Source organism: Pholcus phalangioides, unplaced genomic scaffold (genome assembly GCF_987345545.1).
Source record: "Pholcus phalangioides strain wild (caught in Gottingen) unplaced genomic scaffold, Ppha-v1.0 ptg000015l_1, whole genome shotgun sequence".
NCBI classification, from domain to species: domain Eukaryota; kingdom Metazoa; phylum Arthropoda; class Arachnida; order Araneae; family Pholcidae; genus Pholcus; species Pholcus phalangioides.
Window position 1 is genome coordinate 50,186,121 of NW_028301608.1, and position 12,662 is coordinate 50,198,782.

Here is a 12,662-nt window from a genome sequence, read left to right on the forward strand (position 1 = left end):
TACTCATCATCAAAAGAAGAGCTCCCTTGCGGCAAGTTTGATATACGAACGGGTATCGATCTATCGAGTAAAGAATCATGCACATTGAGAGCACTCCTATCTTGGTGCTTAAAAGAGCACCAACGGTGCTCGATAATTGTCATTGACACGGAATTTTTGACCAGATCATGCCCCAGGAATATCTAGATTTGAAGTATTAATTCCTCTATGCTTTGGCTTGAAGGGGGTAGAACAGAAAGAAAAAGGGATGAAACTGAACGCTTCTTAAATTAATTATTCAATGATTTGAATTTTTAATAATTATAATTAATAATTTACAAATGAATTAACTATGAACTTATCAGTTCCTGATGCTGATTAAGCAGCAAAAGCCCATTCTTAATGATTCCATTACTATCATGAACTTATTAGTTTCTGACATTCATTAATTAATAATTATAATTATTTATCAGACCATTAAATATGAGCTTTTACTGTTCAGAAAAGTTTATGATAATTTTTATTCATTTGGCATCAGGAACCAATAAGTCAGGGTGGCTAAATTAATTAATAATTATTAATTAATTGTAATTATTAAATAATTACAATTAATTATTAAGCACCAAGAACTAATAAAAGTTCATGGTTCTAACGTGACATGTAAATATTATGTATGAATTTTGAATGTTGTTAGCCTGACACCTCCCTTTGGAGTTTTTTTTATAAATGGTAGACCAGCGACTATTTGCACCTCAAAGTTGGAAAAACATAGAAAACCAATATTAAGTCAGATTCAGTTGACCACCACTGCAACACCTGTGGGGTTTGAATATGTGTCCTTGCAATGCAAAGCCTACACGACCATACTTGTATCACACTTGTATGCTGCAAAACAACAAACATATTTGAAAAGTGGCAATCAACAAAATTGAAATAATCCACTACCTGCTTTCAACCGTGAATTTATAAAGTAATATATAAAGGAATATAAAGTAATTAATATACAGCATTACATTGACTATAGATATTTTCCTACTTAGATAAGGCAACCATGAATATTTTTTACAGGCATTGTATTATATTTTATCATCGTGTATATATAGTTTTTATAATTGCATTTTTAATTGGGTTGCTATATTTAAGAACTGTGTGACATCCATATTTGTTATGGGCATCTTTTCTCAGCCATCTCATTGGGCACTCTGCCTGTTGTGACCTTGTATTTGTATTTCTATTACAAACATTTATTTTAGAAAAGAACATATTATGATAATTATGTAAACTGAGTTAACAAATTATGTTGAGTCACATCCCATAAAGCATATACTGCACCACATATCTGTATATAAAGGTATGTAAATAAAAATGTTTTCTAGGTATGGTACTCATGCAGCATAATTTCAGTGAGTAAGATTTGGTGTGACATGAGATAAAGAAAGGGTTATAATTAAAACTATAGTATTGTATTGATGAAATGTAAGTTCATTCTTCATCCTACCTCAAGCTAACAAAATTAAACATATAATAATCACAACATATAATTACAAAGATAAAAACTTTATTTCATGCAAGTACTTACTCGTACATCTATCTCACAAAATATATAAAAACACATTTTTACTTTTTATTTACACTAAAAAAAGTTTCATTTTTTCAACCGTTCAACAATTTTTAGTAGTTTGGCACGGGAAGTAAAAGTTTCTACACCAATTTCTTTCAAGTCTTCATCATTAAAATATTGAAGGGCCTCAACATCAACCTGAATGAATGATATATAAAAAAAAGAAAAATATTGAAATGTGACACACAATAAAGATAATTGAATATGAAATAATAATAAATTATTATAAAAATACATCACCTCTTGGTCTTTGAACTTTTGTATGTGTTTTTCCAAATTTTCATCTTTCAGAATATCATCAACATCTGTGGACATGAAATCAATAAATCATGTATGTGAAAATACTTGAACATAACAGTATACAGGGTGTAAGTGCTAATGCAACCTTTGTCTCATCAATCATTTGACGTAGTAGTGTGGTTTCAATTTAAAAAATGCTCAAAAGGCATTCAAAAATTATCCTTCACCAGTGTTGAGGGTGAAAATAGTGCCACAAAATAAAGAAAATCTAAATTTTTATACCATCCCCTTGTGCTCTAGAAAATTGTCTTGACTTTTCTGAGTCCAGCAAAAGAGATTTTATGATTTAACTGCAAATTCAAAAATAGAGAAAAGTTTGGAGACGGCAGCATAAATGAAAGAGCATTGATCAACAGATTTTTCTGTTATTTCCCAACTTTTCTTTGATTTTTGAATCAAAATATCTCAATGAATACTTCAGTTAAAACCATGGGATTTTGTTTTTGATGGGCTCAGAAAAGACAGATCAATAAACTTCTAACTGGAAGTTAGACAGCAGAGGGACCGTCTAAAAATTTAGAATTTTTTATTTTATAATTCATTGTATTCTAACTTTTAAAACTCGTATAGGGTGATTTTTGAATGCATTTTGAGCAGTTTTTAAATTGAAATCATACCTCTATGACAGGCGGTTGATGAGATAAAGGAGAATTTGGTTTTTTTCCATTTCATTGATAACTTATTGTTTCCTTTTCTTTCAAATTTAAAGCTTTCAATTTTCACTTCAAAATTTTTGAAAATCTACACACTATCAAAATTTATACTGACATTTGAACACAACAATGATTTCTGAATTAATTTTATTAGGAATTCACTAAATGAATTCACTTGCAACTGGGCAAAAGCGAAATGGTGATTTTGACAAAACCAGATGATCAGCAAATATTTGGAAGCACAGATAACCAAGTTCATTGTACATGACTGAGAAAAAAAAAAAAACACACACACACACACACTAGAGTAGAAGGAGCAGAGAGAGAAAGAAATTCCCTTATTTATGTATGCCATACATTCAATTCCTGACTGGGAAGTAAAATGCAATGTCTTGAAAAATTCATCTCATACCCAAGTATAAAGTAAGTATAAGTAAGACAAAAGGCAGATTAAACTAATGGGTAAATTTCCATTCCTGAATGTTAATCAATGAACTAAAAGGTTAACTTTAGGCTTTATATATGGGTACTCGCACATTTTAGAAAAAAATTTGTAACACTTTATCCAACATGGTTGGAAATAACATAAACTTTATTTTTTTTTAATACTGTATTTTGATCTCACATTTGAGATAAGTTCATTACATGAGAAAGAAGCTAAATTATACCAATTCATTAAGAGTTTTACATAAAATAAGAATGTTCAGAGCAAAAGGATCTGGCATACCGTATTCCCCAGAATTAGCCTGTATGCCGGGAAACAGTGAGGGAGACCAGCATACTAGGAATATCCATATTTTCTAGCATGCTTAGAAGTTCAAATTACAGGTTCTGGAAAATTTTTAAATATCTTCATTCTAAAAACCCATTGAATTGGTTGATTGCATACTGTGATCCTAATTAAATCATGCTTTTCCTAGCATATTGGGAGGGGATCAGACCCTAACACTTTCAAAGCTGGTGTCCCTCGAGTTTTACAGCAGGCTGGCTAATGTGAGGTAACAAGGTATTAATATATTACCTCTATGTTCGTCACTGCACATTATTAGTTTGTTTATATTGTCCTCTAAGGTTGAAGTATTATTCAGCACATCTTCCTGTTAAAAAAGATTTTTGCATTTACAGAACTTTAATACGTTAACATAAAACCAATTGGGATGATAATCTGAATACTGTTAGATTGATCTTTAAATGAATTTTGCCTATACATAAAAGAGCAGAGGTGGCTCTAGTGGTGTGCAGCCATACAGGGTCCAGAAAGGGGGTGGGGGGAGGGCAAATAAGGGGAGAAGAGAAAATTAATTGCAGAAAAAATATGTTTCACTCTCCACTTGTTTATCCAAGATATACAGAAAACTGGATGTTGCGTGAAGATTTTTTGGAAAGATGTTGATCGTTTTTGGAAAGAATTCATCTCTATCGATTATTATAAATCATCCATACACTTCAATGGAAAAAATTGTCTATCTCCTCTGTAGCTTAGTGCTTAGAACACTCATCCAGCATATGAGCGGCAAAGGATAGAGTCTCAGTAAAGGCAGAGAGATTAATTTTTCTTTCCAAAAAAAAAATCAGCATCTTCACAATGCATACAGTTTTCTGTATATCTGGCATAAACAACTGGAAAGTGACATCATGGCATACATTTTTATAAATGATAAAACTTTATTACTAAAAGATATCCAAGGATTATAGAGATGAATGACATAGCTACTATCTTCTTGAACAGAAAATCCTCATAAGTCACTCTCTAACCTTTAGAAACTGATAAAATTTTTTAATAATGATACTATGTGTTTCAATAGCCCTGTCACTGGTATTGCCAAGATATCTTTCTAAAAAGCCTTTATATTTGAGCAATGAGAAGCCCAGATATTTTGTAAAGTTGATTTCTCTATGGAACATGTTTGCCCTTTACTTTTCACCTGCTGAAAATGGGATAAAAGTATACTTTATTGAAAAATATATTCCATTTCACTTGGGGTTCATTTATTTCTGCTATCATGGGGAAAGGGACAAACATATCTTCATGTATCTTCCCAACCTGGAGAAAAATACATTTAAATAAATCTGGCCTACTTAGACAGAAACATACTTCTATCTCTAGAGAGAGAAATCATCCAAATGTGTTCGTAGAAGACAAAATTATGTACACATAAAAAATTAAGAAGACAAGAATATATAACACACTGAAGTTTTGATTGTCATCCAAAATTCAAACTAAATCTAAAGTAGTAAACATTAATCTCCATTTTTATGGCACATTATACATTTATGCAAATTTCCAATCAGAAATGTGAATAAATGAAATGTTAAGATGCTTATGTAGGCTGCATTATTAGCATTAATTAAATACATAAAATAATTTTTATACATTTTTGTTTACTCAGTTTTTGAGTGATAAAAGAAAAGCCTCCAGTTGATACAACAAGCATTGTCATACCTTGATATCTAAATCTGATGGAGATGGTTCTTGAACAACATCATTCATGCTAATGAAACTACATAAAGATGAGCTACAAAATTAAGAAAACAAATAAAATGAATATATCGTTTGCTCAGAATGTGCCATATAATGTACATTATTACACAGTATGCACATAAAACATAATTTGTTCATTCCTTCTCTAAAAAATATCAATGGTTTGCAAAATTTAATTTATAATATATTCTACAGAGTTCTTGAACAATAAATTACCAGAATTTATTTTTCATAGATGTTGATTTTTTATTACTTGATTCTCTTTTAATATGAGTTATTAATATTTTAATAAGTTTTAATTTTATTTTTATAAGTTTAACCGCAGATAAATAACATTTTCACAGACAACCAGAAGTTGGCCTGTTTCAAGATTTCACTTAAAACAGATTATACTAAATTAATTAAATTTACCAAATTAACTAAAGAACTAAGACATTTGATAAATGATTGATTGATTCAAATACAAAATGAGTAGTTAAGAGAGACAATAAATGTGTAACATAAAATGAACAAATCATTAAGATTGCAGAATTAGTGTAAACAATGTTTATAATAACAAAAAAACACTATTTTAACACATTTCAAGTGCTGTTCGTAGAAAAATATTTTGATTTATACCAGTTTATATAAGATTATTTTTACCAGGATACAGTAAAACCTCTCTTTTGCAGACACGGGGGGGGGGGGGATTTGATATTAAAAAAAGGTGGCAGTTAATCAGGGGCTTAAAATGCATACTTTTATTATAGAAGGGGGAAATTATTATTTGCCATAAAAGACAGGTCACCACATTTGAGGGGTGTCTGTTAAGAGGAAGTTTTACTGTATTTAAAATGGGAGAGAAGACATTTTTTCAAAGACACGTGAAATTGCTGAACATAATGTTACTCTCTCCGCTATATATATTATTTATTATATACAAGGACCCAGACAACTTGCTTTGAGCAAAGATGAGTTCAAGAAAGAAAACTTGCCTGTCTCTGTCAGGAATTGAACCACCATCCCCTCACAATACAGGCGAGTAGCACACCTGTAGTAGAACTGGTAGTGTGGCAGGCTAGTGCACTTGTCCAGATTTTGAGAGGATGGTGGTCCAGTTCCCTGCAGAGGCAGACAAATGTTCTTTCTTGAAATGTTCATCTTTGCATAAATCCAGTTGTCTAGTTATATGAAATTACCAACATATTATAATCATTCTTTGGATGTCTATAGATTATGAATAAGGCCATTACATTTTCTTACTTACATAGATGGCTGTGGTGAGACAACAACTTGTGATATCTTTTCTTGGAATCTGACCCTCTTACCACTGCCTGTAAATAAATTAATGAATCAAGAATGAGTAAACAAATAAATAATATAAATAAATAACGTGATCCTCACAAATTCCCAAGGGATCAGCATGATCCGTCCAGGGAATTTGTTAGTGTCAGTAAACATCCATGCCCGAACCGGGATTCGAACCCAGACCTGCACAGTGAGAAGCTAGTTCCCTAACCACTCGACTGCCAGGCGGCGAGGTAAAAGCATTAAAATGGTAAAAGCATTTAAATTTTTATGGCCATGTTATATTATAACTCACAGCTACTGTTGCTACTGGGTTGAGCACCGCCATCTATACTACATCTCACACCTATGGGAGTAGAAGAATCAAATGGGATCTAGAGAGAAAAAAAGGAGAATGACAAATGAAATGACACATTTTCATTCACAATAGATTTAACCAGCATTTCTTTCATTTGCTGATTTAAATTATTAAAAGTGTAAATTTTCATTTACAGTTTCCAACAATTTGAAAAACATTTCTATTTTGAGACTCTAAGTTAATTTTTTTTAAATAAAGCAAACACATGATCAAGACGAATACTGCATTCTCCAGTGTTAGCCAGCATGACACAAAAATCAGGGGATACCAGCTATTTGAATGTTGGAGTTTGGTCACTTCCCAGCAAGCCAAGAAAAGCAAGGTCCCATGAGAATCACATGATACATTAAGAAGACCAATATACCTATATATAAGACCAACTATCAACCTCTTTATAAAATGCTGATTAATTTGGGAATCAGGCTAAAATAATATTTTTCACTAAAGCAAACATGTTTTGTTTGAGAAAAATAATAAAAATTGAGTAAATACTCATACTTATTGCTTTAACATTATCACCACCAGAATAATACAAAATTCAGATACTCTGTTTTGCATGTTTTCTGCATGTTCAGAGATTGAAGGAATATTAGTAGAGTGTTACAATATGTTTTGCGATGCAATTTTTCAATTGTTTGCTCTGCTTATTCAAATCTGGAACACATAGTCAACGAATACAACAATACTTCGCAATCCACTAATAATTTCTTTATTTAGATCAATCCACCAAGCCTAATTTATGAGAATGTTTTAAATGTACCAAGATTTATGGTAGCAAAAGCAAATGAGAAATCCGAACTTATCTCTAACGTAGTTCATAAAACAGAAAAGGTTCTCAAATGCAAAGAAGAGGTGAGGTTCAATTCAGCCAATTCAATCAATTCTTAGAGTGTAAATATTAAAAAAAAAATTCTGGAATCTGCGACTTGAATTTCCCAGCCTGCCAGAAAATACAGGTATTCCTAGCATGCTGGTCTCCCTTGGGGTTTCTCTGTATGCTGGCTAATATGGGGGAATACTGTAATTATTTAAATCATCGGACGTAATTAAGCTCTAAAAATTTTATAAATCTCACACACCATACATAGCAAGTTCTGTTTGTGAATGATAAAATTTCAGTTTAAAAATAGATGCACAGTTGCAATAAAATTGACGCACACAGCCATTTTATATACATACAAGTAATAAAAATCACTGCACAATTATTTTTGAATCAAGTGAAAAAGAAATAATGTGTTATTATGAAGTGTGATGTACATAATTTGTTGTCATGATTTTTCATTGCTTCATAACTTTTTTTTTGGGGGGGGGGGACACGATGAGAAAAATAATTATGGAATCGTAAGGTACAACTCTAAATTTCTTATTTATCATCATGGCAGTCATAACAGCATTGCATTGTAGGAAATTATATCAGAATTAGGAATAGGAATTGCTCAAAAGATTATGCAAATTCAGTGTTTGAAGTAATTGGTGGTCTCATGGTCTGAGACCAGTGATTAAACAATTGAACCACTGAGGCAAAAAATTGTTTTCGTCCATGGGACCGGTAGCAAAAACTCTATCGCCCCTTTTTCCTGCAGTGAGGATACATAGATCGGGGAAGAATCTCCTATTATATAGGAGAATCACTGATACGATGAATGATTGACTGCAGTTCTAATTGTTTTTTTAAAGCTTTTTGCAGCTTTTTGTGATACATCACACACATATTCTTCTGAATAATACAAGTAACATATTACATGTAATATATGAAAGGGTGGTGTATTTTGAAATGCTTCTACAATGAGTCATTTTGAGAAATTAGAAAAATTAAATTATTATTATCAATAAGGAAAAAAATTATGTCTCATTAATAGATGAGAAAAGAACAGTCAAAACCAATTGATATTTTCGAACTAGGAAATGTTTCAAGAAGACTAATACTTTCAATCTTCCAGATGATGAGGCTTTCGGATGAACAGGAACATTCAAAGATTTAGAGAGGTGAGCTGACGAAGGAATGCTGAAAGACAAAATAAACAATGATGATAAAAAAAAAACAGATCACACATGAAAAATATACCATTTTCCCCTGTATTAGATGGCATGCCATAAAACTCGAGGTACAATCTAGCTTTTTTGAAAGTTGAAGTCTGATCTATTCCCAGCATGCCGAGAAAAGTAAAGCTTAATAAGGATCACAGTATGCATTTGGTCAATTCAGTGGATTTTTAGAATAAATAATTTTCTAGAATGTGTGATTTAAATTTCCTCCCCCACATGCTGAAAATACAGGTATTCCCGGCATGCCAGTTAATGCGGGTGGAATATGATAATACCAATAACTACATTAACAAAATAAAAATACAGTCAAATCCTGTTTTAATGAATGCAGTTATAGCAAAAATCTTGTATCAATAAAAACTTTTCTAATCCCCCAGAAAAGTTTACATAGCTTTATATCTTATATATAGTTATATATATCTCATAGGAAATATGCAGAAACCTAGAATTCCTTTATAACAAAATTGTTTTATAACGAAGTGATTTCTCTGGTCTCTTGGAGTTTGATATAATGGGATTCGACTGTAGTTACATTCTATTTTTAAACTAGTTGCAGCATGATAATTTACGTTCCTAAGTTCTAGTTTTTTAGAGCTTGAGTGACTCTAATAACATTAAGCTGGGTTTCTATGATGATAGTATTTGTAAGCTAAAGTAAGGTTTAAAAAAAATTTATTCTTGAAAATAAATTGAACTCAAAATGTAGTTGCTAAAGTATGTTCACTGTACCTGCAAGAAGATGTTTTAGGTTTCTTTTGCTTTTCATCTTCAAAGGTTACAATTTTAGATTTTCCTAAATTAAAAAAAAAAAAAAATTACAATCTCTGCACAACCAATTTTATAGACATTGAAATACATGTGTACTGAAATAAAATATTTAAGATAACTTGTGAATCCTTATTAAAGATATGTCTTTTTTTTTAAATTCCATTATAATGATTCTCAAAATCTATAAATATCTGCTGGGGGTACTTCACTACTAGTAAACTACACATGCACCTCATCCATATTCCTCTGCGGAACTTCTAAGGTCATCATTGGTGCATGTTGGATTGTGTATGTATGTGTTGTGAACTTAATGTAAAGATTGTTTCGATGTACTGCTTGTTATCTGTAGTGCTGCCATCTGCCATAAATTTTTCCAACTATGAGTGAAGTGTAATGATTGAGTAATTGTATTGTTGTAGGCCTGTTGCTCTTTGCGACAAGACTGTTTAACAAACAGATGGGCTCACATTCGTGCCTCCAAGCTGGAAACCACAAAAAAAAAATCACCTGTGGTTTCACTACACTGATTGTCAGCTGAATTGGTTTTTTTGTGGTTTTCCAATATTCAGGAGCTGTATAAGCTGGATTTCCATTTGGGGAAAGCTCATTACAGATCCATTACAGATCCACGAAATTGTGAAAATAAATTTACCTGGGTACGAATCCAGTTTCAGGCATAGATGTGTATTAGCTCTAATGATTTTACTGGACACATCATACAAATATCTTGTGGAGATGTAAAGCTGTTTAAAAGAAAATCTTGGACATTTAGTACTGGTACATTTTGCAGTACAGACCCATTAAAACCTCGTGTGTGATTAATATAGAGCAATTATTGACTTCTGTAGTTTAATACATTCTACATTCTTTTACTGCTCAGGAAATTTGATGCTTAGATATGACTAGGTGTTCTAAGTATTAATTTTATATTTAAATTTATTTTAATATTGTGACATTATATGAAATTAGCAGCTAAGAAGCATAATATTTTTTCATTTCTATACACTTCAAATTTTTTAATGGAAAACAACAGAATTTTTAATTGAGATTTATGAGCAATTTCTTAATTTTTAACCTAACACTGGTGTTTTATTCATGCTAATTTAGTTCCAACAAAACTTTTATCAGGACATTTGACAGTAACAGACCTAAACGATTTCACAAGCATTTTTCATCCCATATAAGTTTACTACAGCTTTATCATTTGTGTAGCACATGGTGATTTTCTGCAAGCAAGCAATGATTACAGCAGGACCTACAATTTATTGCTAAATCCAAAATGACAGGGTTCAACATTTTTATTACTTTTCATATATCTTTTGTCTAGAGGATACTGCACTAACCCCTCTGTTGGGAGACTTTCTGAGGTAGCAATGAGTTCTGTGGTCATATTATCATGATTTTTGGTATACCTCTGCATCAGGAAAGATTTTAACAAGGACAAATCGGGTATCAAACCTTTACACTTCTGAGCATCCCTTGGTACTGCTGGTACTACAGGGAAGTATCTTACTAACCTAGGCTACCGCAACCTGTTCAACAAAAATATGTCTTCACTGTCACACATCAGTACAGAAACTATAGTTCAGTTACATGTGTAAGACAAAAAGAAATTATACCTTTACCAGAACAAAACGAAGAGGAAAACTTAGATATTTTGGGCATTGGATTCTTCTTTATCATCTCATCTATTTCTGCAGCATGGTTTCTCAGAAGATTTGGTACCATGAGAGAGGTTACTTTCTGTAAATTTAGAACAGTTTTAAAGCATTTAGAAACAAAACAAATGTATGAACACATGTTCACATACACACCAAGGTCACAAAGAAGAAGAAAAACACTCTAGATTAGATATCTGGATAATGTTTTAAGGATCAATTGATCTATATTGCATCAAATAATGGGAAAAGTTTATTTTAATGTTTTAATTCAATGAATGTGGTGCCTGAAGCATAAAACCATACAAAAAGTTTTGGGTTTCTGGAAATGTAGAAAAGGCAAACCAAATGAACTGACCACACAAGGCATGAAACATTTAGAAACAGAAGAAAGCTGGTTAATAGGTATGGCAATTCAATTTATTTTTTTATTTTTTCAAATAAGCCAATGTAACATTCTGGTACATTGGGAAAACTTGTTCTGATACATCCTCTGTTTTTAACAATATACATAATTAGGTCAATAAATGTAGTTGAATCTTTATGTAAGGCTCTTCACTCCATCAAAAAAAAAAAGAAAAAAGAGTAAATAAAAATGTATGTATCCAGTGTAGATTAGATTAACAGAAATTTCAGCATTCCAGTGAAAGTTTATTTAACCAAAATTTTTTTTTATGAAACAGTGTTTTGCATCAGACAGAGAAAAATGGGGGAATTTAGAGATTTATATTCAGCATTGGATTGAAATGTTTGAGAGTCTATTGTTCATTTCAGACTTGGCCAGATAAATATTTAAGAAAATGCAGAAAAAAATTCTTACATAGTACAGGTGAACTTGGTTGATTAAAATGTTTAGATAATTCAAATTTTAGGAATTACTCTTGAGTTCTTATTCAATTTACTGTTGAAATTACTGCTTAATTCAACCTTTTTACCCCATAATATTTTGGATTATTCACAGTTTGATTCAAGTAAGTAATTTGCAAAATGTGTCTTCCTGGCTAAATTTTAGTCATCCTTTTCTTTATTCTGTGGTTTACTCATTTTTTTCCCACAATATAAGATGTAGCATTTTTGCATTAATACATTTTAAAAAATTATATAATCAACCAAATACAATTTTTTTTGTTGAGCAAATTTCATTATCAGTCCCACACTGTCTCAGCCTTTCTACAAGCAGCTGGAGTTTTACCAGATTTCTCTTGGATGACTTTATTAGCACCTGCTAATGGCATATGAAAATGTTACCACTCAGGAAATACAAAACATTTTGTGTGTGTGATAATCAACTTCACAGACGGAATGTTTAAAAGCTAGAGTACTGAAATCTCATTCACTTTTTCTTTTGAGAGAGAAATGTAATAGAAATTTATACCTCTCCTTATATAATATATTATATAGCATTATTGGTTATTTATTTTTGAATATCAATGTGGTTTAGTAATGCCTTTCACCAAGTCTGAACGAACTAGGTTTCATACACTTCATCTATGGGGAAAAAATTGTGGTT

At 31.4% G+C, this 12,662-nt stretch overlaps 1 protein-coding gene across 6 annotated transcripts in view; it reads right to left on the reverse strand.

Annotated features, from left to right (window-relative positions):
• Positions 1-1,522: 1,522 nt before the first annotated feature.
• LOC149076156 (uncharacterized) overlaps positions 1,523-12,662 on the reverse strand; it is a 28,259-nt gene continuing 17,119 nt past the window's right edge. For 3 of the 6 annotated variants that reach the window (XM_089243703.1, XM_089243701.1, XM_089243705.1), the window contains 9 exons: positions 11,114-11,237; positions 9,456-9,519; positions 8,607-8,685; positions 6,618-6,696; positions 6,282-6,348; positions 4,997-5,069; positions 3,575-3,650; positions 1,841-1,905; positions 1,523-1,738 (listed from right to left, as the gene is read on the reverse strand). In XM_089243703.1, coding sequence (XP_089099829.1) covers positions 1,625-1,738; positions 1,841-1,905; positions 3,575-3,650; positions 4,997-5,069; positions 6,282-6,348; positions 6,618-6,696; positions 8,607-8,685; positions 9,456-9,519; positions 11,114-11,237 — 741 coding nt within the window. In that variant the 3' untranslated portion in view covers positions 1,523-1,624. The remainder of the gene's footprint in view (positions 1,739-1,840; positions 1,906-3,574; positions 3,651-4,996; positions 5,070-6,281; positions 6,349-6,617; positions 6,697-8,606; positions 8,686-9,455; positions 9,520-11,113; positions 11,238-12,662) is intronic. The other 3 variants (XM_089243704.1, XM_089243702.1, XM_089243706.1) reach the window with 2 other exon arrangements.